Source organism: Phyllostomus discolor, chromosome 11 (genome assembly GCF_004126475.2).
Source record: "Phyllostomus discolor isolate MPI-MPIP mPhyDis1 chromosome 11, mPhyDis1.pri.v3, whole genome shotgun sequence".
Lineage (NCBI taxonomy): Eukaryota > Metazoa > Chordata > Mammalia > Chiroptera > Phyllostomidae > Phyllostomus > Phyllostomus discolor.
This window is the reverse complement of record NC_040913.2, coordinates 46,575,819-46,603,437: the sequence shown is the minus strand read 5'-3', so window position 1 is coordinate 46,603,437 and position 27,619 is coordinate 46,575,819. Positions and strand designations below refer to the sequence as shown.

At 38.4% G+C, this 27,619-nt stretch overlaps 1 protein-coding gene and 1 pseudogene across 1 annotated transcript in view; both read right to left on the bottom strand.

The window, feature by feature from the left end:
• Nucleotides 1-318: 318 nt before the first annotated feature.
• GTF2F2 (general transcription factor IIF subunit 2) overlaps nt 319-27,619 on the bottom strand; it is a 177,915-nt gene continuing 150,614 nt past the window's right edge. Inside the window, exon 8 of the mRNA XM_028526576.2 lies at nt 319-4,769. Within this exon, the coding sequence (XP_028382377.1) occupies nt 4,650-4,769 (120 nt within the window). The 3' untranslated portion in view covers nt 319-4,649. The remainder of the gene's footprint in view (nt 4,770-27,619) is intronic.
• LOC118497355 lies at nt 14,669-16,280 on the bottom strand (annotated as a pseudogene).

Genomic DNA, 27,619 nt, shown 5'->3' with positions numbered 1-27,619 from the left:
TTAAAGCTAATACCAATAAAGTATTTTTTATGTATCATGGAGTGTTCTAAATGCTTTACATATGTTCACTTATTTAATTTTCACCATAATTCTATGAGACAAATACTCTTAATATTTCTACTTTATAGATGAGGAAACTAAGGCACAGATGGTAAACATCTTGCTCTAAGTCATAGGCTTTGAATCCAGGTAGCTCATAAAACATGCTGACATGTATTTCTATTGCTAAACTTAATACATTATGCTGCAATCTATTTATTTCACAGTCCTCTTCAATACTGTAAGTTTCTAAAAGCAAAGACCGTTTTATCTGTTCAGCTCTTATTCTCATACTTGGCAGTCTCAAGCTAATAGACGTCCTATGTGCTCACTAAGCCATAACACAGATCTTCCCCTGTGGTTAGCCAAGTCAACAACTCTCTCATGAGTGTGGGACTGACTTTCATTGGGTGGTCTAGGATCTAAGTAAATCAAGTCTATTGACCATCTGCAATCATTTCTGGGAAATAGCTCATCTGAATCTAGAGCAGGAAAAAAAAAGGAATATCATTCCACTAGTAAGAGACTCTAGAACCTGAACAAGAACTGGAAACCAAATCTCTAAAGTCAAAACTCAGATAGAATTCACAGTCCACTCTCTTTTTTGATTCAGGAATGATAACTCTTGAGATTCTGTTCCCCATTAGTGAGGAGAAGTCAAATGTGACAGAGATATGTAAATTATATCTTAGTAATTATTAAAACAAAACCCAAAGATGAAAGACTCTGGGCAAATAAATCACAGCTGTGGGCAATCAGCAAGTAGCACCCATGATTTTTACATACATAAGGGTGACTAAGACCCTGCATTCCAGAGTGATGTTCTAGGATCTGAATCAGCTCTGACCCTGACTACTGTATGACTATGGTTCTTTAACCTCTTAGTACCTGAACATCTATAAAACAAGGGTAAGAAGAGAACCTATGTTGTAAGGTTGCTGTGAGGATTAAATGAGTTGTGAGTGCAATGCTTAGCACAGTGACTGCACATAATAAAGGCCTAATAAACAAAAGCTATTATTCTTCTTGCTGACTTAGTCAAGTAGGAAAAGAACTGGTAGCATATAAGGCACATTACCACAAACACCCATCACCTTTAACCCTGTTGCTTGGCATACAGTGGGCATTTCCATGGATTTTTCACTGAATGAATGAATGGCCAAAGTGGTTCACAGGCTTTTTGTTCAAGGAGAGAAACTAGAGTGGCAATCAGAAGTAAGGCTTAAATGTCATGAGGACTAGCCCAGTAAAGTCTTTAATTCAGTTTTCTATTAATGAAATTGATGCATTATAGGCATACATTGTATGTATTCATAATCATGATTCTTAGGCATTGTGTAAGTCCTTTTGTGTCTTATAAATTATCAATGGTTAAATTATATTAGAGGACGTTTTAAAATTAAGTATATATTACTGCATTCAAATGCTTTAAAAATTGGAAATCCATGTAGAGTCTAAATGGCAACGATGAATTAACTGGAATATTTTGACTGAGTGTAATGCTTAGTTCACACTTCAGGACCCTCACGGCATTGTTACCTTTCTACACTCTATTTCCCACTAGACTATTATGCGTTCATATCCCACAGTGCCTGGAATATATTCATGGTTAATAAATACTTGCCAAATAAACAGCCACTGTGTTCCATGAACATACCAGATTAAAATTTTTAGTACACCAAAACATGTTCTTCTGGTGTACTTACATTTCCACTAAATAATAAAAAACAAAACTAAACTATCTTCTTAAGACCTTACAAATACAAATTTCCACATTTAAAAATATGGTACACTTTAAGAAAATAATTATTTAAAAACCTAAAATTTAAGCCTAAATGACTTCTAAGAATCTACTTTAAACTGTAAGCTAAACCATCTAAAAAGTCCTTTATTTAGATGATTTCTAACAAAATCAGATAAAAATTGTTAATTTTCGTCCTGGCTGGTGTAGCTCGGTGGACTGAGTGAGGCCTTTGAGCCAGGTCTCCAGTAGGGGGCACATGAGAGGCAAACACACATTGATGTTTCTCTCCCTCTCTTTCTCCTTCCCTTCACCTCTGTCTAAAAATAAATAAATAAAATCTTTAAAAAAACTGTTAATTTTCTTAAACTATTAAAGGCTCACACTGCTCATCTGTCAGAAGTTACATCATATAATTGTGTTATGGACAGTGGTACCTGCTCAAAGTAATGTGAGTATGTGAAAAGTCAGGTTCAAAAGTGATCTCTGATACCTCTTACACTTCATGCAAATGAAACTATACTCAGGAACCTGCTCTGGACATATGTCAGAAAGAAAACTCAATCAAAAAGAGAAGCAGCTTATCATCTCCTGGACTCTTACAAAAATGACAGGGAAGATGGCTAATGTATTGATATGAAAGGGGTGTCTGCAGCACGTGAAGTCTTAATCCAAGGCAGCTCCCCTTCAGCTCAATGCCCCACTGCCTGTCATATTCCACTGGGCTCCTTAACTCTGATGGAGGTCTAAAAGAGTCCACTCTAAAGTCACACAGCACATACCCTACCCCAGGTACTTGAAGTATAACAGAAATTCAAATTTTAGTAAAAGGATCTTCACTTTAAAGGGGGGAGGTGAGAAGGGCTGTTTAGATGTCTGAATTCAGGCACAGATACCAGAGATAAACTCTCCTCCTCACAACTCTCTGCAATTGGCACCATCTTCCTGGTCTGGAGGTATGATTGGGGGCATAGGGGGAGGGCAAGTTTTTAGAAAGTAAGTACACTCTTTTACTCACTTTGCCCTAAGGGTGGTATTCCTCCAAAGAGGGAGCAGTATTCATGAGGGTATGTATGGTGGGCAGGAAATGGTTCTATAAAATGGACATTATTTCTCAGCACTATTTCTGAGGATTCGATGAGATATTTTAGAGCATTTAACACACTGTCCAGCGCGTAAGGACCTGAAAAGTGTTTACTCTTATTTCACTGATGTATACCAACATTGATCAAAATATGCTTCAAAGAAAATTTGTTCATAGACCCATAAGAACTGCAATACTGCTGAAACCCACAAGAGCTACTTATAATACAACAGAGAAAATTCTGTTCTCTTTTTTAAGATGTATCACTTTAGAAGTTACTGTGGCAACAAGTAATTTAAAATCTTTCCAATGCCCAGAAAACATATCTTATTACATTTTGACAGTTAAAACATACCCTAAATTCCTGTACTGGCTGAGTTTTAACAATCTCATCTATTATATAAGGCCTTTCTGTGTATCAGCCTTCCTCTCAATCTCACAGTGGTTTAGGGTTTAGGATTTTTACTTCTTCATTTCTGCTGTCAAAAGCATGTTATCTGAGTAAGAGAGTCCTGAAATAAAAGAATATGGAAACCCAGCCCTGGTTGGTGTGACTCAGTGGATTGAGTCCTGGCCTGTGAACCACTAGGTTACTGGTTCGATTCTGAGTCAGGGCACATTCCTGGACTGCAGGCCAGGTCCCCAGTAGAAGGTGTGTGAGAGGTGACTAATTGATGTATCTCTTGCACATCAACGTTTCTCTCCCCTTCTCCCTGCCTTCCCGCTTTTCTAAAAATAAAAATTAAAAAATCCTTATGAAAAGAAAAAATATGGAAACCCAGGTAAAAGGGCGTCTCTTCCATGGCCAATATTTTAGTAATGATTAAGAAAGCAATTCCAAAAAACTAATCAGGAATGACACCAGTCTACCACACAAATTAGCTATCCTATTGAAAGGTAACAAGTGTTTAAGAGACTCAAATTAAGTGTTTAAAAGACTCAAGCAGATACTGTCAGGTATGATGAGCTAAAGGTAACTAAAATAAGCTGGAAAAAAAAATAGGTCTGCAGAAATATCAAAGCATGACTTCAAATGACACACAACTCTGATCTGGAAATGCTATCAGCAGTCACCAAGTTCCCCCTAGCAGGCACTGTCACCACAAAAACAAAAGGCAGGGGTAGAAGACAGGTGTGTTTCAGGGCAGTTCCAAACAAGACAAGGTTCTGGGAAAGTCCTATGCTACAAACCAAGCACACGACAGGCATCAAGGATCCTCAGTCCTTGATTTATCATACCATTATCCGCTTGCTTCCTGACACCAAGTCTCAAATAATTAAGAATTAGAAGGCAACTGGGAAATGATTTGCTTCCCACATCAGAACAAAGTAGGGTAAGACAACTGGAGGCAGGGCAGGAAAACAGGGACCATATTCCTTAATCCAGATTTATTTTACAGTGAGAATGCAAGGATAAAAATTTTCTTAGTGCAGTGGCACTCAACCTCAGAATTCTGGTGTTCTGATGTTTAAAAAAATCAAATAATTCAGAAAAATATTTATCTCAATGGATAGTTATTTCCTTGATTTGCTTTAATTACATAACATCTTATCCCCACATGAATAATCTGATTTAATACAAGTTAAGTCTATAAATAAATTTGTTATTTCTCTTCAAAAAACAAGTAACTTTTCAAGAGTTATTGCTTAAAAAATTTACCTAGAGAAATTATAGTATCAGTCATTTTACCCCTGTAACAGATGGTGCTCAAGTGCTCAAGTATCAATGCAGTATGTTTAACACATCACCCTTGAGTTCTGTTAGCATGCTGGCTTAGAGTCTTCTTAATCACTCTTTTCTTCTCCTTGATAGTGTCTGTATTCTGGTTTCAGCTCCCATGTGTTTTTGTGGATCCCTTTTACATTTTGAATACCAATTTCTTTTAAGATTTCCTTCAGGTAGCCCTAAAAAAACAACCCAAACAAACAAACAAAAAACCCCAAAGAGATGAGATTGTGAAGGCTGGAAACAAAATTTAACATAAAATGATATACCATATCACATTTTATAAGTAATAAAAATTATGATGCTGTAAACACAACAAGGTTTCTCTATAAAGAGGTTCAATAAACTGCCTTTCAATTCTACACATGCAATATATGATAACTGCATTCAATATATGATCATCTACATTAAAGAGGTTGGAAGTCCTGAATGACAATGACCCGAGAGTTAAAAAAAGCCTAGAAAATTATTGGTGCCCAATGCTTACTAAGATGATACTGTATACCAAGTGTAACCCGCCTCTGAGTTCAGTGGCCTAAGTTCAGAGACAATGATTCTTGAACCAGTCATTTCAGAAGCAGTAGCACATAAAACATGACAAATATTTTTGGAACAATAATATTCTATGAGGCAAGCACATGACAGGTATCCAGAATTCTCAGTTGTAAGCTGAATTTTCAAATTTGCTCTCAGATCACTTATTTTTTCCTGTATAATAAGGAAAGTCATTTTTGTCTTTACTATTGTTATCTTGGCCAAGCTTATCAAGACTGAGTGAGGATAAGAAGTGATAGTTAGCCCTGCTAAAACCCTGGGGGCAGCAGCTTTGTCTTGTGCGGCCCCTCCTAAGGAAGGAACGAGGCAAGCAGATAGCTATTGTAGAGCAGAACTCTGCATTGTGGTACTTCAGGTCCCTGAAAATTCAACAGATATTAATACCAAACGATTACTAGGTTTATGGAAATGATGGCTATGATAAATGCAATACCAAATCTTACCTCTGCTTGCCAAAAGCATCCACTATAAACTAACCGGTATAAATTATAGTACTTTACCTCCTTCTTGGAGCAGACAGAAAAGTTAATCATTTAAAAGTGATTGTTTTTCCCCTTGCTGTAGAATAAACCAATCCAAAAATGATGTTTGTGTGTATGCTTCAAGGAACCAGTTACAGTATTATAGTGACTTATCTCTTTGATGAAATATGTAATACTACATTTACTGAAATAAGGCACTGATTATAAAAATGACCGATAAGCTCTTACCTAGATAGTGTTTAAGGCAGTGCCCTTCTTGAGTGCGGTGCTAGACTACCTGCATCAGAACCTCATGGGATGCTTGTTAAATAAGACCCATTTTAGGCCTAGTGAATCACTCTTTGGGGCCAGGCCTGGGTATCTGCATTTCCAAAAGACCCCAAGAAACTCTGATTTAACTAAAGTTCCACAGCATCTGCTTTAGGGATTCTCCCAGCTCTAATATTCTAGGATTTTTGAGTCTCTGAAGTGTTCTCTGAGTCTTATCATTGCTGGACATTATGCATTAACCAATGTAACCTAATACCACCTTACATTGGTATAATATTCTACAGTTTATAAAGTCCTCTTACTTAAGGGTAGGTTGTCATCTAGAAACAACAGCTGATTAGTTCCTCAACTACGTGCACACGAGTTCCTTCTGTGGCCCTGCTTGGGCTCAGTTCTACCAGGTCAGCAGCCTTCCCATTTCAGTGGCCAGCTCCCAGCAGGTGGCAGCAATGAATCAAATGACGACTGGGTTTCCCCAGGAGGAGGCTTGCTGGTCTCCCAGACCTGCAGCTGGCTTTACCAAGACCCTTGTGCGTGAGTAAGCAAAAAGGCTTGAGACATCCAGGTCATGTGCATGTGTGCCATCCATCTGTCACTTAAAATTACATTTAGAATACAGGATACCTCATAAACTACTTTCTAATTAAATGGAACTCATAAATGGAAAATGATGGGTTGGCCACAAATTATCTTCAGTTTAGATGCCAAGAATGACATCTTTGTCAAAATTCAAAAATGATTTCTTGTGAGACTAGCTAAGACCCTGTGCATAATCATGCAACTGTGGACGCTTTGCAATGGGTCAAAAATGAAAACAGCAATCACCATGAGTACTGTGGTTGCCTGATAGAAGCTCTCTTGGTTTCAAGTCTAGTGTGCTCACTTATAATTTAAATATAGAACATGAAAAGCCTAAAAAGGGTTAAACACAAAATATTAAGAAAGTCTTAAGTGTAAAAATTCAGTTGCTTTCATGTGTAGTCCATCTTTATTTTGCTAAAGTAGTATATCAAAAGGTTACAAAACATTAGTTTTTAAACAAAAACATCACTTTTTTCCTTTTTGCAGTAAGAATGGAATGACATATTCAAAGACTATCAATTTACTACATTAGGTAACAAGATGGGATTAGGGTCACATTATCTAGCTATGGTACAGATTTTTTTTTTTGGTAGGGGGTTAGGGGGAGAGGAAGGCAACTCTCTACATTTCCAAATGTAGTTTTTATATACAGTTTTATAATGTTTCCAACTGCAACCTAAGACCATTTTACTCTAACCAAATGAGTTAACTTGGCAACAATCATTAGCAGAGAAAGTAGTAGTAATGATACGGAAAAACAGGGTCAGAAAATCCCTGAAGGAAAGACACAAGTAGCCAATAGTGAGATCATATCATTCCTCTGTTTAAAATTTTTCAATGACTTCCCCTTAGGCCTATAGGTTAAATTCCAAACTCTTTGCAGGAATCCATTCAGGTCTGCTTTTTTTTAACCTTTGGCTTCATCTTCTAATACTTCCCTTTATATCTACTTGCCATTTCTGTGTCTGTAGGCTTCTAGTTTTTTGCATATGCTGTTCCCTTTTCTTGTAATGCTCACCCCCTCCCCACAAATCTAAAACCCCTCATTCTTTAAGATTTGGCACAAATGTCACTTTCTCAGGGAAACTTTCCCTAACAGTCCCAGCTCTCAATAAGGTTTTCATGATATATTATAACCCTTTATTTACATGTTCATCTCTCCCATCAAACCATGTTCCTATTATAGTGCCTGCTTGCACATTACAGAGGCTTAGCTCACTTATGCTGAATGGACAGGGTGTGCTTAAGAGTAAACAAAGGATCTAAGAGAATTGAAAGGGGTGATTGAGGGGACATCACTCACAAGGTATAGGGATAAACTAAGGTAATTCTAGTTCTTTTCTTTCTTTTTTAAAAAAGGATTTTATTTGCTTATTTTTTGTAGAGGGGAGAAGGGAGGGAGGAATCCACATGAGAGAAACATTGACCTCTTGTACACGCCCTGACCAGGGACTGAATTTACAATCCAGGCATGCACTCTGATCAGGAATTGAACCAGCAACCTTTTGCCACACTGGTCAGGGCTCTAGTTCTTTTCATTTTTAGAATTCAGGCTCTAATTAACTTATAGGGTAATGACTCAGTTGGAGAAATAAAAGTTGATTCATTAAATTGTTTACCTGAATTTGAATAACATTTATTACTAAAATCTGTATCACAGTGCTAAAATATTGTTAGAGACAAAGCCAATGGAGGGGGAAATTTTTAAGGTTCTAATAGAGTTGAAGAGTAACTTTCCTTTTTAAAAACTCATGTATTCACACAAATATTTATTTTGGCACCCACTATGTACCAGGTAGAGTGGTACGACTCAATTTTTATCCTCACAGAGTTCACAGTTTAAGATAAGGATATGTGGGGCAGGCAGGAGACTTAAGGCATACAACAGGCAATCATGAAATAACACAGAAGCAGAGTAATAAGAATACATACACAGGATATTATGGGAGCACTGAGAAAGAGCACCTAACCTAGCCTGAGTCAAGATATTAGGTTGTTAGAAGGTATATATTTGATCACTTGAATTGAATGGTAATTCCATGCAGATACCAAGAAAAACTGGTTCTCCTCCTCTTACTTATTCTAAACACTGACTTTTTAATGTGATCTTTTGCCTACCTGTATTTTAAACAAAGGAGTCTAGAACTGGGTAGATCACCTTTATGTCACACAAAATAAGAGAGATTTCCAATTGCTGACTCTGTGCAGTGCTGCAGAACAAGATCTGAATAAACTGGCTGAGGTCCAGCAGTTCTTCATATCAAAGGGATGTGTAGGAGAGTATTTGCAGTAAGTTTTCATGTGGAGAAAAAAGGGGTAGAATATTACAGCTTCCTTGGAAGGAAAAGGCAAAGCATATACTAAACCAAAGAAGTAAAGTGATAGGATATGGTTTGCATTTGTGAGTAAAGACACAATTGTGGCAGCTAAAAGGCCAGAAATCCATAGATGAAATTCCTAACCTCTCTCCAAGATCAAGACAAACCTATGTAGTCATAGGCACCACAGCCCACTATTTTAGTGTCTTTTTCTCCCTCCTTCCCTTCCTCAAACCCCCAATATTTCTACTTTCTGCCAACCAAATGGAGGATTTATCTGCCTTTCATTTCATCAGGAATTTCAGTCTTAAGCATTATGAAAATAATTCCAAGAAGTCGATCAAAAAGATTATCTTTGATAGAAAGCTGATCATCAAGTAAAACTACTTAAAGTAATAAGCCAATAATACAACTCTTCTAGACTTCTAATCACAAAATGTTCTCAAGAAGACTGGAGTGAATATGCAATATGCAAAGCTACACCAAAGACTACAGCATTGGTTAATGCAGTCACCAAAGGGAAATCACTCTACATGTATGCTTCTTATAAAGTGATCCAAGGGCATTCTCAGTTCTGTAATAATGTCAAGGTATCACTTCACATTTATGCGATTTTTGTGTGTCTGTGACTCCTTTAAGCAAGGTCAATGGAGAACTTACTGATAAATATGTTAGTGGCTCCAAGGCACAAAATTCTTTCATTAAAAAAATAAACAGAGACTTCAGGCAAGATGGACGCATAGGTGGGCGCACCATACCTCCTCGCACAACCAAGATTAGAACAACAACAATTTAGAGCAAGAATAACACCCAGAACTGACAGAGAATTTATCTGAATGGAAGTCGGACAGTCAAGAAGTTGAAGTAGACCCGTTCATCCAGACCGGTAGGAGGGCCTGAGAGGAAGAGCGGGCGCGGGTCGCAGCGTGCAGAGACTGGGGAGAACTGGGCGCATAAGGCAACTGGGAGCGCGTAAGCCTTCCGGGGGTGAGGCGTCATTGTGGACCAGGGCAGAGTGCGCAACCCAGGATCCCAGAGAAGGGACTGAGATCCCAGGACAACAGAGCTACCGCCATTGTTCCCTCCCACCCCCCGCACCCACCCCCACATACAACGTCACAATCTAGCGACTGGGGTGCCCAGCCCAGGGGAACACCTAAGGCTCCGCCTCTCACCGTAACAAGAGCAACCAGACCCAGGAGGAAAAAAAAAAAAGAGATAAAGAGAGAGAGATGTCTCCAACAGAAGAACAGATCAGTCCCCCAGGACTCATCCTTTTGAGCGACCAACAAATAGCCAATCTATCAGATGCACAGTTCAAAACACTGGTGATCAGGAAGCTCACAGAATTGGTTGATTTTGGGCACAAATTAGATGAAAAAATGCAGGTTACCATAAAAGAGATGAAGGAAGATGCACGGAGAACCAACAGTGAAGGGAAGGAAACTGGGACTCAAAACAATAGCGTGGACCAGAAGGAAGAAAAAAACAACCAAGCAGGAAAGAATGAAGAAATAAGAATTCAAAAAAAAATGAGGAGAAGCTTAGGAACCTCCAGGACATCTTTAAACGTTCCAACATCCGAATTATAGGGGTACCAGAAGGGGAAGGGGAAAAGCAACAGATTGAGCACATAGTTGAACAAATCATAAAGGAGAACGTCCCCACTCTGGCAAAGGAAATAGACTTCTAAGAAATCCAGGAAGCTCAGAGAGCCCCAAAGAAGTTGGACCCAAGAAGAAACACACCAAGGCAAATCATAATTACATTAGCCAAGGTAAAAATGAAGGAGAGAATCCTAGAAGCAGCAAAAGACAAGGGGACAGTAACCTACAAAGGAGTTCCCATCAGACTGTCAGCTGATTTCTCCAAAGAGACCTTACAGGCAAGAAGGGGCTGGAAAGAAGTATTCCAAGTCATGAAAGGCAAGGACCTACATCCCAGATTGCTCTATCCAGCAAAGCTTTCATTTAGAATGGAAGGGCAGATAAAGTGCTTCTCAGATAAGGGCAAGTTAAAGGAGTTCATCATCACCAAGCCCTTATTTTATGAAATGTTAAAGGGACTTGTCTAAGAAAAGAAGATAATGAAAAAACATGTATAGTAAAAGGACAGCAAACTCACAATTATTAACAACCACACCTAAAGCAAAACCAAAAGAAACTAAGCAACTAGAACAGAAACGGAACCACAGAAATGGAGATCACATGGAGGGTTAGCAACAGGGGAGTGGGAGGAGGAGAGAGGGGGAAAAGGTACAGAGAATAAGTAGCATAGAATGTAGGTTGAAAATAGATAGGGGGAGGGTAAGAATAGTATGGGAAATGTAGAAGCTAAAGAAGTTATGACACATGGGCATGACTAAAGGGGGGATATGGGTGGGAGAGTGTGTACAGGGTGGAGGGGAGTGAAGGGGGGAAAATGGGACAACTGTAATAGCATAATCAATAAAATATATTAAAAAAAGAAAGTAGAAAATAGAAAATGGAAGTTCTTCCAGCTTTGTTAATGGCTGTGAGCTATAATAGTTATTAGACTTTTTGATAACCTGCTTCTAGATTCTTTGTCAGAATTAATCATAAAAATTAAAATATTAAAACAAAATTATGTCATAGAAAACTGAAGCCCAATATAGAGAGAAAAGTATAATAAAAGAATCTATTAACTTTAGTCAAGAAAAATAAAAATAAAAAACAAAACAAAACAAAAAACAAAAAAAACCCAAAACCCACAAATTCAGTACCCAATGGCTGTTACTGGTCTGAAAAATTGTGGTGGCTGCACAGAAGCTGGAATGGAAGGATAGCCTTCCTCCTTCTGACACCGGATTCATTTCACATGAGTGTGACAATAAATTAATATTAAAAAATGAAGCCAAAAACTTTTATTGTGAGTGCTTACAGTAGGAAGAAGTGAGCAATAGACCTTGTGTGGGTGGTTTCCCTACAAACTAATGATATAAAATATATCATTATTACTTGATTACTTCATACCTTTTAATGTTTATAAAATTGAAGGTCTAAAAGACTAGACATTTAACAAATTCTGTGCAGCCAGGAAATGGCAAATCCTAATCTAGAACATGGTTCTCTTGTCTCCCAAACCCATGCTCTTTGCACTTTCTACAACATACCTCCTGATCTTGGAATGTTAAATCTGTAACAATGGAGATAAAAGGAATTTACAATGTTTTTTTTTCTTTAAATATACTGTAAATTTTGAATCAGTTGCATATTCCCATGTAACAAAGGGATATGCATTACATTTTACTTTAAAATTACTGCTTTAAAACAATGACCATTTAATATTTAGTGATACTTTGGATCTGCAATTTAGGTTGAGTTCAGCTGTTCAATTGCTCTGGTCTAAGCTGGGCCAGCAACAAGCCAGGAGGGAGCTCCGTATATAGGTATTTGCAGGTTTGTTTCTGGAAAACAGGGGTGGGCTGGGCAGCTGGGCCATATTCCTTGTTATCCAGGTGCTAAGGCTGGGCTGGTTCACAACTCCCCTTGGAATGGGTTCAAGAAAGAAGAGAAAACATCAATGCGCTCTCTACACTCAGCTGAGAACTGCACAATGCCACTGACTCTGAATTCTCTCAGTGAAAATTCTCTCTGACAGGTGAAATTTTAGAAACCAGTAAAATTTCATCTTACTTTTTTCATATTAGGAGAGATGTTAAACATCTCTCCTAATGTTCATATGTTCAAGAGCCCATTTCATGAACTGTCTTTTCCCTATTTCTGTATTTTATTTTTAGTCATTTGAACATTGGTTTATAGGTTTGTATCTGTATATAATATTTATAATAATAGATTACTTGAAATATTTAATGTTTAAAATAATTTCTAAATTGCTTTGTTTTAATACTTATATTAAAGTATTTATTGGTTCAATTTAAGTTTACTTTTTAGATGGGAAGAATGGATCCAACTTTACTTTTTCACAGTATGATTTCCAGGTTCTAGTGCAATTTACTTAATAATTTATATTTTATTCACTAATTAGTATGCCACTTATATATTTTACATTTTAATTAGCTTTAGAAACTTTATTACTATCTACTCTTGCATTCCATTGCTTTTTCAGTTTATTCATTAACCAGTACAAGAACATTAATTAAAAGTTGGTTTAATATTTAAAAAAAAAATAAATAAACAAACTACAGCCCTGGCTGGCGTAGCTCAGTGGATTGAGCATGGACCTGCGAATCAGAGAGTCACTGGTTCGGTTTCCAGTCTAGGGCACATGCCTAGGTTGCAGGCCAGGTCCCCAGGTGGGGGCAGGGCACATGAGAGGCAACCACACATTAATGTTTCTATCTCTTACTTTCTCCTTCCCTTCCTCTCTCTAAAATAAATAAAATCTTAAAAAAAAGACTCAACTTAAAAAAGAAAAACAAAATAAAACTACACATTAGGCATAAGTTGTGAAGCAAGGTGACTGCTTTACATACAGAAAACTGTGAAGAGGAAAGGAAAGGTGATGCTGGAAACATCTATGGAACATGGGCCACCTTGGCATTTTCTCCTTTTGGTTTCACCTCTGCTTTTCTACTAGATCCTGGCCCCATCTTCCTCTCAGGGCCCCACTGGCTGTATTCCTCTCATTGTAAAACTCTTAAGAAGCAGAGAGATGATGGGTAATGAAATGGTCAAAGCACATACCCCACCCCCAAACCCCTGGCCTACCTTATGGCTTAATCCGAGTTCTGAGAAAAAAATTCATTACTGCATTAATATTTGTAAATCATTTTCATCTATCTGGATTTGGCAAAAGATTGACATGTTTACACAAGTCAGTTAAAGTTTCCTTCCTTTGGGACAAAACCTTTAATTTTAACCTCTTGCTTAATGACACTTTCTAAACTATACTATTTATATGCTGAATGTAATATAACCTTAGAATATGGCTGGTTATTCCAAGGCTGGGATATGATGGCTTTGAACTAGGAAAAAAGTGTTTGTGTGTCTATATACATATTTAATGTTGAAACTGTTAATAAGGAAAATACAATCAGAGATATCCAAAGTTTAATAGATAAAGACAAAAAAATAAAATTCCATTTGGAATTTAAATATGATTTCTTGCATTTAGAACCATGGCATTTAGAACCTTATATTACTGCATTTGGTGTGAGGTATAGTTTGAAATATACAAAATATAAGAAGATACCAATTTTCATAGTTATTACTTGTTTACTTGAAAATGTTGCTAGAAACTAAATGGCATACAGAAAGACTCTCTAGGTATATATTTTACCAAGAGAGAATTTTCAATAAATTACCTAGCATTCCCAATGATGAAACATTATTTACTTTATGATACTTGGAACAGAGAGTAAAAGTTTTTGCTGGCTAAGGATTAAAGAAGGATTGATGACAATCTGCCAGTTCCTCAGGTTAAAAAGTTACCAAAATGATCCAGCAATTTTACTCCCAAGAGAAATAAAAACATATCTTTACACATAAACCTGTACATGAATGGTCATAGCAGCTTTATTCATAACAGTCAGAAAGTGAAAACAGGTCAAATGCCCATCCATGAGTGAATGGATAAACAAAATGTTGTATAACTTGTTTGAATATAGTAAGTTATATTGGTATATAATGGTATACTATTTGGCAATAAAAAGGAACAAAATGCTGACACATGCCACAAAATGGATAAAACATGAAAATATGCCTAAATGAAAGAAGTCAGTCATTAAGAGATCATGTACTTTATGATTCCATTTATACGAAATGTCCAGGGTAGGCAAATCTATAGAGACAGAAAGCAGATCAGAGGTTGCCTAGGTTCCAGCATAAGGGGAAAGATGATGATGATGATGATGGTGATGATTTCCAGTATAGAAGTCTTTTTTTCCCCCACATTTATCATGCTATGAATTCATAGGGAATGGGTTTCAACAGCTCAGGCTCCTTTCCGGTTGTTCTCACAAAGTGTGCTTCTCTGGGTGGAGCAGGCTGACGCTTCAGTTGAACTCAGGTACCTTTTTCTCTTTGGCTTCCTTCTTTTTCTGATCATTTTCCTTCACACATTTCAAGAAGCTATCTCGACTCTTTGAGTGCTTAATATGTTCAATTCGTACATCAATTCTCTTGGCAAGAATCTTGCCCTTAACTTGTTTGTCTACAACAATGCCCACTGTATGCTGGGTGACTTTATAGACTCTTTCAGTTTTGCCATGGTAACGTTTGTGGGGTATTCCTCTCTGAACCGTGCCAATTCCCTTGATATCTACAATATCACCTTTCTTGTAGATTTGCATGTATGTAGCCAAAGAAGCAACTCCATGTTTTCTAAAAGGCCTAGAGGGTACTTCTCCTCTTTCCCTTTGTGTTAGTCATTTTGGCGAATTACTGGAAGACGGCGGTTCCGCAGGAATGATTGTTAATAGGTACAGAGTTGCCCTCTGAAGTGAAGAAAGTGTTCTAAAATTGACTGTGGTTGATAGATACACAACTTTGTGAATATACTAAAACCCACCCAACCATAACTTAAAAAAAACAAAACAAAACAGTGTTACTTGTATTGAAAATAAAGGTTTTCAATTTGTGGGGTGGAAGGAGACCTCTTGAGGTCTCACAACATATCAAGAAAACACTATCTTTTTAATTATTAAATTATCATGAGTAAAGTAACATGTCAAACAGTGGCTAGTTCTGTGTATATTAGCTCATATGTACTGGAAAAATGATGGAATTAGAATATCTGTCTTGGGACATTCTACGAGGAAAGACTGGCTTATAAAGTTGCAATAGAGAACTGAAGAAAGCCAGCCTACAGGCTTACCTTCTGGTATCTCAGTTCCCCTTACCAGGCAGAGAAACAGGAAGGCTTCAAATACTTATCTAAATCCATAATGTTTCCTCTAATGCAGAGACCAATGCAAAGAAAAGGATTTCTTTCCTGAGACAACTTCCACAAGAACTGTAAGTCTAAAAACAAGTCCTAGCTTGTTCAGGGAGTAAATAAAAAATTCAGGAGAAAGCAACTAACAAGCTTAGAAACTTACTTTACCTCCCTTTAAATCAAATGGGACTGGAAAGGTAGAGAAGATTTTATGGGTAATGGCAATTTTCAGATTAAAGATAAATATTAATGCCTATTGCTTAAGTGAAAATTCTGTGTAATTTATATATATAAATCAATGTCAAAAAAATTTTTTTACTGGGTGCCTTTGTTAGATATTGCTTTTATCAACGTAATATCTCAAGTAAAATCTGGACTCAACTGGTTACGCTGGTAAATTTACCCCAACTTTTAACTCACTCAAAAATATGTAAAAAACCCTGGCTGGTGTGGCTGAGTGGATTGAGTGCCAGCCTGCGAATCAACGGGTCACCAGCTCAATTTCCAATCAAGGCACATGCCTGGGTTGCAGGCCAGGTACCCAGTAGGGGGCACGCATGAAGCAACCACACATTGATGTTTCTCTCCCTCTCTTTCTCCTTCCCTTCCCCTCTCTCTAAAAATAAATAAAATCTTAAAAAAAAAAAAACGGAAAAAAGAAATATAGGGTCCCCTTTTCTCCACAACCTCTCCAACACTTTTGTTTGTTGCTTTGTTTATGATGGCCATTCTGACTGGTGTGAAGTGGCATCTCAGTCTGGTTTTAATTTGCATCTCTCTGATAGCTAGAGATACTGAGCATCTTTTCATGTGTCTCTGGATCCTCTGTATGCCCTCCTTGGAGAAATGTCTGTTCAAGTCCTTTGCCCATTTTTTAACTGGGTTGCTTGTCTTCTTAGAGTAGAGTAGTGTAAGTTCTTTATATATTTTGAAGATGAAACCCTTGTCTGAGGTATCATTGGCAAATATGTTTTCCCCTACAGTTGGTTCTCTTTTTCTGAGAGTAAAAGAAAACTGTACTTGAACAACAATTAAAAAAAAAAGAGAAATATAACAAAAAGATTTAAAAGAGGATGAAACAAACTATATATTAAAAGACAAAACGGCCCTGGCTGGTGTGGCTCAGTAGATTGGGTACCAGTCTGTGAACCAAAGGGTCGTCAGTTCGATTCACAGTCAGGGCACATGCCTGGGTTGTGGGTCAGGTCTGCAGTTGGGGGCACACAAGAGGCAATCACACAGTGGTGATTTTTCTCTCCCTCCTTTCCCCTCTTTCTAAAAATAAATAAACAAATAAAATCTTTTTTTTTTAAAGATTTTATTTATTTATTTTTAGAGAGGGAAGGGAGGGAGATAGATAGAGAGAGAAACATCAATGTGTGGTTGCTGGGGGTCATGGCCTGCAACCCAGGAATGTACCCTGGCTGGGAATTGAACCTGGGACACTTTGGTTCCCAGCCCGCGCTCAATCAACTGAGCTATGCCAGCCAGGGCAACAAATAAAATCTTTAAGAAAATAAGAGAGAAAATGTTACTATCCCATTATAAAATTGGTAGTAGATCTATTGAATGTTTCCTATGAACATTCTATTCATAGGAAAAATATTACAATTCATAAATATTTAAATTTCATCCATTTATATTCAAACATAGTTAATAATTTATTTTAGCATGACATCTCATATTCTAAAACTTTTAACTAAAGCTCCACATTTCATAAGCTGGCAAATAATTATTTTATTTTATTTATTTATTTTTTAAGCATATCTGCTTTTTAAAAAAGATTTTATTTATTTATTTTTAGAGAGGGAATGGCGGGGGGGGGGGAGAGAGAGAGAGAGAGAGAGAGAGAGAGAGAGAGAGAAACATTAATGTGTGGTTGCTGGGGGTCATGGCCTGCAACCCAGGCATGCACCCTGACTGGGAATCGAACCTGCGACACTTTGGTTCACAGCCCGTGCTCAATCCACTGAGCTATGCCAGCCAGGGTGGCAAATAATTATTTTAAGAAAATAGGAGTCTTGGACTTTCAGTCAAGATGGTGGCATAGGCAGACCTGGCTGACCTCTTTGCACAACCACATCAAAATTACAACTAACATGTAGAACAACCATCACTCAGGAACTCCAGAAATTGAGCTGAATAGAAACCTGATAACTATGAAACTGAGATGACTGGAACTCTGACAACTACAGAATTAAAGAAACCACATCCACCCAGACTGGTAGGAGGGGCGCAGCCACGGAACAGGCTGGTCCCACACCTACATGGATAAAAGTTTGGGAATGAGAACTCGGGAGTGAGCAGGCTCAGACCCATACCAAGCCCCCCAGCCCAGAATCCCAGTGTCAGGAAGACAAGTCCCCACAACTTCTGTCTGTAAAAACCAGAGGGGACGGAGTCAGTGGAAAAAACTCCTGGAGCCCTAAGCAGTTCCTCTTAAAGAACCCACAAGGACTTACTCAGACTCACTCCCTTTGAGCTTTGGAACCAGGGTAGCAGCATGAAAGGCTCCAGTGGTATGCAGGGAGAAACTGAAGTGCTGGCATCAAGGTGAGCAGAGGCCGTTGTCCCATTGCTAAACTCTCCCCCAGCAGAGCTGGTAATCTCATGCCATATCAGAGACACCATCAACATGGCTAATACTGTGTAACCTGACTTGGAGATCACCAGAGGCTCTGACCCTCCCAATTTACAGGCACATCCAAGCTGCTTTTTCATAAGAATAGTTGGTCTTAGCTCCTAAAACCTATCAAATAGGAAACAGATGGCTTCAGTGCACCCTAGAGGCAGCCAGATTAGATTCACAGTTTGACATTGCCAATCTCCAAGCCTAAGACGAGTAGCAGCCATCTCAGATTGCTTACAGCTCACGTAGGGTGGCCCTGGGCAAAAGGGTATGGCTGACATTGGTCTGAAACTGGGAAATCCAAGGTCAGTGCATCCAGTGGATAGCTATAGACCATGTCTGAGTATTACCACCCTGCCCCTGCACAGCTGATCCTCCACAGGGAGTGGAGGTTGGTGACCAGTGGTCACAGCCTGTCCCTGTAGCTGACTGGCCTGGGTAAATCCCTCCCATTGACCTGCCAACGGCACACAAAGGGCACATCTCAAGTACCCAGCTTGGGTGATAGGGGAGGCTATGCCACTGGACTCTACAAGGTACTTGCTACAATAGGCCTTGCTACCAAGACATGGAGTCATAGCAGCTCTACCTAGTACATAGAAACAAACAGTGGGAAGCTGCCAAAATGAACAAAGAAATATGGCCCAAATGAAAAGAACACATCAAAACTCCAGAAAAAGAGCTAAACAAAAGGGAGGTAAGCAATCTATCAGCTGCAGAGTCCAAAACATTGGTATAAGAATGCTTAAGGAACACTGTGAGGTCATCAACAGCATAAAAAAGATCCAGTCAGAAATGAAGGACACAGTATGAAATAAAGAACACTTTATAGGGAAACAACAGTAGAGTGGATGAAGCTGAGAATCCAATCAACTATACGGAACATAATAAGGAAGCAAAAACTACCAATCAGAACAATCAGAAGAAGAAAGAATCCAGAGAAACCCTGTGGATAATGTGAGCAGCCTCTGGGACAGCTTTAAGAGGTCCAACACTCACCTCATAGGGGTATAAGAAAGAGAAGAGAAAGAGCAGGAAATTGGAAATCTATTTGAAAAACTGATGAAAGAAAATTTCCCTAATCTGGTGAAGGAAATAGACATGCAAGACCAGGAAGCACAGAGTCCCAAACAAGATGGATGCAAAAAGGCCCATGCCAAGACGCATCGTAATTAAAATGCTAAAGGTCAAAGATAGAGGGTCTTGTCGACTCTCAGCCAAGATGGTCAATTTGTCTCCTCACACAACCATAAGAAGGATAACAAATGATCTGAAGACAAAAAACAACCAAAATTGTCAGAAAATTGAATTGTATGGAAGTCTGACAACCAAGGATTTAAAGAAGCAACATTCATCCAGACAGGTAGGAGGGGCAGAGAGGATGCAGCATGGCACAGAGAGGTGCTGGTGGCAGTCAGGCACCTGCAGCGGTGGTCCACAGAATGGGCAGTTCCACACTAAGAATGGGCAGTCCCACACTAATGCACGGCTGACAAAAACTGGGAGTGACAACTGCGGAGTGAGCAATCCTGGCCCCAAGTCAGACCCACAGCCCACTGTCCCAGTGACAGGAAAATAAAGCCTCATAACCTCTGGCTGTAACCCAGTAGGGGTTAACATGGTAGAAGAAACCACTGGTTTCTCAGAAGAGTTTGTGTAAAGGGCCCACAGGGTCCTAGAACGTCTTATGCCCTCTGGGAATCAGCATGAGGGCAGCATCTAGAAGGTCACCAGATGCTATGGGAAGTGGAGGAAGTGACTGGAAACAGGGTGGGTGACAAGCAAGAGGCACTGTGCCCTCTCTGACCTTTTCCTCACCCCAGTGGTAAAGTGGGCTGCCCCGCCCTGGCGAATACCTAAGGCTCCACCCCTTACAACATAACAAGTGCATGGGAATCAAAGCAGCTTTAACTGATACACAGAAACTCAGGGAGGCTGCCAAAATGAAAAAAAAAAACAAAACAGGTAGATAAAGCCCAAATGAAGGAATGGATTAAAATTGTAGAAAGAGAACTAAGCAACACAGAGACAGACAATCTATCAGATCAGATGCAGAGTTTAAGGTACTGGTGATCAGGATGCTCAAAGAAATGTTGAGTATGGTGGCAAAATAAAGGAAGAAGTGAAGGTTATGCAAAGTGAAATAAAGAAAAACATACAAGGAACCAATGATGAAGGGAAGGAAATTGAGATTCAAATCAATGACATGGAACAAAAGGAAAGAATAAACAGTCAACCGGGACAGAAGAAATGAGAATTCAAAACAATGAGAAAAGGCTTAAGAACCTCTGGGACAACTTTAAGCATACTAACATCTGAATCAGGGATGCCAAAAGGAGAAGATGATGACCAAGAATTGAAAACTTATTTGAAATAATGAGCTAAAACTTCCCTAATTTGGTGAAGGAAATAGATATATAAAGTCTAGGAAGCTCAAAGCATCCCAAACAAGTTGGACACAAAGATGGCCACACTAAGACACATCATAATTAAAATGCCAAAGGTTAAAGACAAAGAGAGAATCTAAAAGCAGCATGACAAAAAAAAAAAAAAAAAGAGCTACCTACAAAGGAGTTCCCATAAGACTATCAGTTGATTTCTCAAAAGAAACCTTGCAAGCAAGAAGGAACTGGCAAGAAGTATTCAAAGAGATGAAAAGCAAGGACCTACATCCAAGATCACTCTATCCAGCAAAGCTATCATTTCGAGTTCAAAGGCAGATAAAGCACTTCCAAGAACAGGTAAAGCTAAAGGAGTTCATCATCACCAACCCTTATTGTATGAAATGTTGAAGGAACTTATCTAAGAAAAAGATAAAAACTATGAACAGTCAAGAGACAACAAACTCGCCCTGGCTGGCCATAGCTCAGTGGATTGAGCGCGGGCTGGGAACCAAAGTGTCCCAGGTTTGATTCCCAGCCAGGGCACATTCCTGGGTTGCAGGCCATAACCCCCAGCGACCGCACATTGATGTTTCTCTCTCTCTCTCTATCTCCCTCCATTCCCTCTCTAAAAATAAATAAATAAAATCTTAAAAAAAAAAAAAAAGAGACGACAAACTCACAACTATCAACAACAGAATCTAAAAACAAAACAAAACAACAAAAACTGGACAAGCAACTAGAACAGGAGCAGAATCATAGAGATAAAGATCACACAGAGGGTTGTTAGCAGTAGGTGGAGGGATGAAGATGGTGGAAAAGGTACAAGGAATAAGAAGCATAGTTGGTGGGTACAGAATAGACAGAGGGGTGCTGGCAATAGTATGGGAAATGGAAAAGCCAAAGAACTCATATGTAAGACTCATGGACACAAAGAGGAGGTATGCTGGAGGGAATGGGGGTACTAGGCAAAGGGGGGCCAAGACGGATAAAATGTGACAACTGTAATAGCATAATCAATCAAACATACTTGAGAGAAAAAATATTAAATGCAGCAGTTAGTTACCTACAGGTGAGGTCCCATAAGACTGGCAGCTCACTTCTCAAAAGAAGCTCTGTAGGCTAGAAGGGATTGGCAAGAAATATTCAAAGCCATGAAACACAGGGCCCTACAGCCAAGACTGCTCCACCCAGCAAAACTATCATTTAGAATTGAAGGGCAGAATAAAGAGCTTCCCAGACAAGAAAAAACTAAAGGAGTTCATTTCACCATTATTATGTGAAATGTTAAAGGGACTTATTTAAGAAAAAGTCAAAACTATGAACAATAAAATGGCAATAAATACATATCTATCAACAACCGAATCTAAAAACCAAAATAAGCAAACAAGAACAAAGAGAATTATGGATATGGAGAGTGTTTTGATGGTTGACGGATGGGAGGGGTTGTGGGGGAATGGGTGAAGAGGTGAGGGGATTAAGAAGTACAGAGAGGTAGTCACACAATGGCCACGGAGATGTAAAGTACAGTATAGGAAACGAAGTAGTCAAAAACTTATAAGCATGACCCATGGACATGAACAACCGTGTGTGAATTGCCTGAGATAGTGGGGCATGTTGGGTGGAAGGGCAAAAGGGGAAGTAGTGGAACAACTATAATAACATAATCAATACAAAATAATTTAAAAATAAAAACTTCCAGCCCAGACTGGTGTGGCTCAGCAGGTTGGGTGTTATACCACAGGCCAAAATGTTGTTGGTTCAATTCCTGGTCAGGCCACATGCCTAGGTTGTGGCCCCTGTCCCCAGTGGAGGTCTGCGAGAAGCAACCAATTGATGTTTCTTTCCCATTCTTCTAAAAATAAATAAACTCTTAAAAAAACAAAAACTTTCAGTTATAGGGACAATGAAGAGAACTGACAGAAGATATGTGAACAGAAAACAAATGATAAAAATTTAGGGGAAAAAAGAGAAAACAGCATTTATTAACTACTAAGTTTCGAATGAGTTTCAAACACTTAAAAATATCTATTTTTACTGTGGATTAGGAGCTAAATGAACTGAGATAAAGCTTAAATTCCATTCTCTATGTACCCAGTTTAGATTAATGATGATGACTCAATAACAGAGAAATTAGAAAGCAGCTGCCTGAGAGATTAGTTTTAAATTTTTTATTAGAAAGAGATTCCCAGTGTTAGAAAAATATTTTCCTTGCTTGTCACACACATTTATATATCTGAATGTAGAAGAGGCAATGTGGTAAGAGATATTCCTAGACTGAAGTCAGGACAACTGGGTTCAAACTACTAGGCAACTCTTTGTTTGCTAGCTTTTTAAATTAGAAAGGTTACCACTGCCTTTAAGATCCTGAGTCAAGCTCTGGCTGGGGTGGCTCAGTGGACTAAGCACTAGCCTACAGACTGAAAATTTCCTGGTTTGATTCCCCATCAGGGCACATGCCTGGGTTGCAGGCCAGGTCCTCTGCTTGGGGCATGCAAGAGGCTACTGATTGATGTTTCTCTCTTCCCTCCTTTCTCCCTTTCTAAAAATAAAAATAAATAAAATCTAAAAAAAAAAAAATCCTGAGACGTGTGTGTGTGTGTGAGAGTGAGAGAGAGAGAGAGAGAGAGAGAGAGAGAGAGAGAGCGAGCGCACGAGAGCGAGAGCGCGCGGATATAGGAATATGGGGTATATGGCCTGAGCAATTTGTGGAACAATGGTGTCACTTTAAGTGGAGAAACCTGGGGGAAGCTTTGGAGGGGTGTAGAAATCAAGAGTTGTGTTTTGAACACACTAAACTTGAAATTACAAAAAAATGATTAACATCGATTAGGTGTTAACTCTGTACCAGGCAGTGGGCCCTTGTGTTGGGAACTGCCCTGCCTGGTTTCAGAAGCTGTAACCCCCCTATGGCTAAGGCTGAGTAAGCGACCTTTGGACCATAAGCCACTAAGGAGACAAGGCTTATCTCCCTAGAAGGAGCGCTGCTTCTGCTCCTTTTCCTTTACCCTGCCTGGCCCCTAATGCTTGGTCGGTTAGCCAATGACGGTAAGATTCCTCAAGGGAGGAATGACCAAAGACAGGCACGATCACAGGGAGGCCCCAGGGAAGGACTTGGGGGACTACAGCAAAAAGGGGTGATGGACCCTCATCCCTTGGCTTTGGCATAGCCTGAGTCCTCATTCTGTTTGCAAGAAGTCTTGTCATCTCTTGGATGCCTTACTTCCGCTGCCTGACTTAAGCCTGAAACAGTGATAGGAGGGCAGTGCAGCCCTGTGCTGGAAAGGGTGGGTTCCCTGGGTGATCAGGTCTGAGAAAGAATATATAAATTCCCATGAAACCTGCTTTGCTAAGAATGCTCTCAATTAAACGATAAGGGTCCAACAGGAAATGAGTTTGTTTCCCAAAGTTTTGTAGCCCTTTAGCTAACAGACTCTGACTCAGAATAAGCCCTTGTAGTTCTTTGTATACTATCTATTGTTTGATCCTTACTGCCTGACAATGATTAATGAGCTTTACCTATATTCTTGTGCAAATTCAAGGCAAGGGTTGGGGCCCTTTCTCCTTGAGAGAGTAGCCGTGCCGTCCCTTTTCCTCCACAGGACTTGGTAGTCCATGTGAATTTGTCTCGTATCTCATCCATAACGCTGCAGATACTGTGGGCCGGTGTCTGTGTCACCCTGGCTGGCAGAGTACTCCTAGTGCATCATGTTGTTTAAGGAATGGACATACCACCCTGCCACATCAATAAGATCTTCCCTGGGGTTTTTATTAGAATTACCAGGGCAGATAGTTTCTTTTTGCTTAGAGGCTGCTAGCTATGAGGTGCTTTAGGGGATCATTTTGTCTACCACATGGGAAGATCCTGTCTTTAAAAATAAAAACAATGGACAAGAAACATAGAACGATGAAGAGAGATGTGGAGAGATGGAAAGAGAAAGTTCTAACTAAATAATATTAGTATCTGGATCTGGTCATGTTTAAAGCTAGATGCATTCCCAAACTTCTTAGCTACTGAAGCCAATAAATTCTACTTTTGTTTAAGCTAGTTCAAGTTTAGTTTGCAACTAAGAGTCCCAGCTAATTCACATATCTAGAATAGCATACACTTATAAATAGAATTTTATTTTTTTGACAGGAGAAATTCTTAATATTCAAATATTAAGAATCTAGTTATTTTATCTTTAAAAAACCCCTATCTTTCTGATTTGTTTAAATTACTTCTACTTAAGCCCTGGATGGTGTAGCTCAATGGACTGAGTACGGATCTGCAAACCAAAGGGTTGCTGGTTCAGTTCCCAATCTAGGGGATATGCCTGGGTTGCAGGCCAGGTTCTCATTAGGGGGCACTCGATAGGCAGCCACACATTTATGTTTCTCTCCCTCTCTTTCTCCCTCCCTTCCCTGCTATCTAAAATAAACAAATAAAATCTAAAAAAATCTAATAAAAAATGAAATTACTTCTACTTAAGCCTTTACTCTGGCCTGTCTGAAGACAAACTATGAAGATTACTTTAACGTTACCTTACTGATGCACTACTTTACTAAAAGCCTACTTTGTATAAATAAGCAACAGCTCGTTAAGCTGGGGAACTTGACATATTGGCATTAAGCTGCCTCAAAATCAAAGCCATAGAAATCTTTGCCTAGTTTTTCCTGTTGATTTGAACTTACTTTAATAAGAGCATGCAAATTGTTCAATAGCATTTTGAATTTGAAAAAGAGATCCACTCAATTGACATGACTTATGATTTAAAGGGGATTATCAATAATTAAAGGTACATTTCCCTAAATCTTGACCTGAAATTCAATGAATGTAGCACAAGGAAATTAATTGGTTCTGTTATCATCAGAGCTGATGTTGGATGACGCTTTTAATAGAAACACTGGTAAATGGGTTCTGTGCTAGAAAAGAGTGTGTTAGTGCTCAAAGGGTCTTGACAGTTTAATGTTTCAAAGGGAACAACTGGATAAACTTTCTATTGGTTTGTATTTTGAAGGAAATGCTATATATGCCTCTATTTTAAAGATATAATAAAATATAAAGAAAGACTAGACACATTCAAAGTGACAGATCAAATACTGCCAGGGAACAAAAATAACAGAATCCCTCTGATACTTCACTTTCAAAGAGGGGAGGAGAGAGTCAAAATTTAAACTGTAAATGGTTACTGACCATGTTTCTGACTTTACATCAGTTACAGATCTTGACCTTTTATTTATTTATTAAATTTTATTTATGTATTTTTAGAGAGAGGGAAGGGAGGGCAAAAGTGGGGGAGAGAAGTATTGATGTGTAAGTTGCCTCTCACACGCCCTCCACAGGCAAAACCCAGGCATGTGCCCTGACTGGGAATGAAAACCTTTTTGAGGGTCTTGGGCACTCAATGAGAATCTGATATAAACATGGATCTGCTCCCCAGAAAAATCCATACATTTTTTAACATACTAATACACATATCACTATATCCCCTAAAGTCCATTAATTAAAGAAAGCTTTATTATAAGAAATTCACTGAGTACCACCACATAAAAATTGTAAGAACCAAAACTGAGAGAATTACTGGTTATCCCTTTTCTTTGATGCAAAATGAATAAAACTTTTAAAACGTGTCATTCCATATTAAGGCAAAGAAATTCTTTTCCTTCTGAATGTTCTCTTTAAATGTCTATTTCACACACATATTTGTGTGTTATTCTATGAGAATATATTGTTTGAGCTCAGAGTTTTTGGACTGACCTTTTCATATTTATATAAAGCACCCAGATAAACTTCATTAAAACCATAAGAAACACAGCTTAGCTAATGAATTATTCTATTTCAATTTTTTTTTCTAGCTTGGAATGCCATTTCTAAGGCTTTCATGCCAAAGGGAGTGAAGTCATTAAGATGAATTGATAATACTGTAGCATGAACATTTTCCTATTGTCTTTTAAAAAAAACTAGATCTTTTGGAACTTAAATTAATTATTTAATGAAAAAGTAGAAGGCTGAAGTACAACAGCAGAGAAATCTCTGCAGAAGTGGGAAACTAAAGTTTCACAAATCATTTTCTATAGCTTTGAAAAAATCTTAAAAAAAAAGCACCAAACCCTTTAATAAGTAGTAATTTGATTATGTTAACATTTTTAAAAACTGGTTATCTTGTTACATATTCTGAAGCAAATAAATAGGACAGTTAGAATAATATATTCCTTGATTATGCTGGCAAAGTGGACAAATTATAAAAGGACAGAAAATAAAAGGTTTTCCTAAAAATCTTGTAAATAAACACTGTTATAATTCAATTTGATACTTGGCTTGCATAACAGTATAAGAAAGATAAACAGAAGGAAATGTCAAAGACTAGAGAAAGGATTTGGATTCCTTACCTGTTACCAGTGTTTAAATGGACTAGAAATACAAATGATTAGGCAAGTAGGCACAAAAGTCTGGAGAAGTAATAAAAATGATTATTTATAGAAAAAGCAAGATTTTTAAAACACCCATTTTAAAAATTGTTCTTTAAAAATGGAGAACAGGCCAACCTAACAACAATCTCAACAAGCATCATGAGGCAATACTGCTAGTTTAAAAGGATCTAATATTAGTATTAGTGGATTCTGATTTTTAAAAAATTCTTTAGAGCCCTGGTTAGTGGACAGAGCGCTGGCCTGGGGAGCAAAAGGCTGTCATTTCAATTTCCAATCAGGGCATATGCCTGGGTTGCAGGCCAGGTCCCCAGTACCAGGAGCATGAGAGGCAACCACATATTGATGCTTCCCTCCCTCTCTATCAAAAAACAAATACATAAAATCTTAAAAAATAAAATAGAAAATTCTTTAGAGAACAGTCCACAGAAGTAAACTCTCTCACTGTGACAGACCAGTATGATTCTTACTGAACTATGACTCTTTTAAGGCACATTTTCAATTAACAAAAGGAGTTGAGCTTTTTTTTTGGAGGAAGCTAGG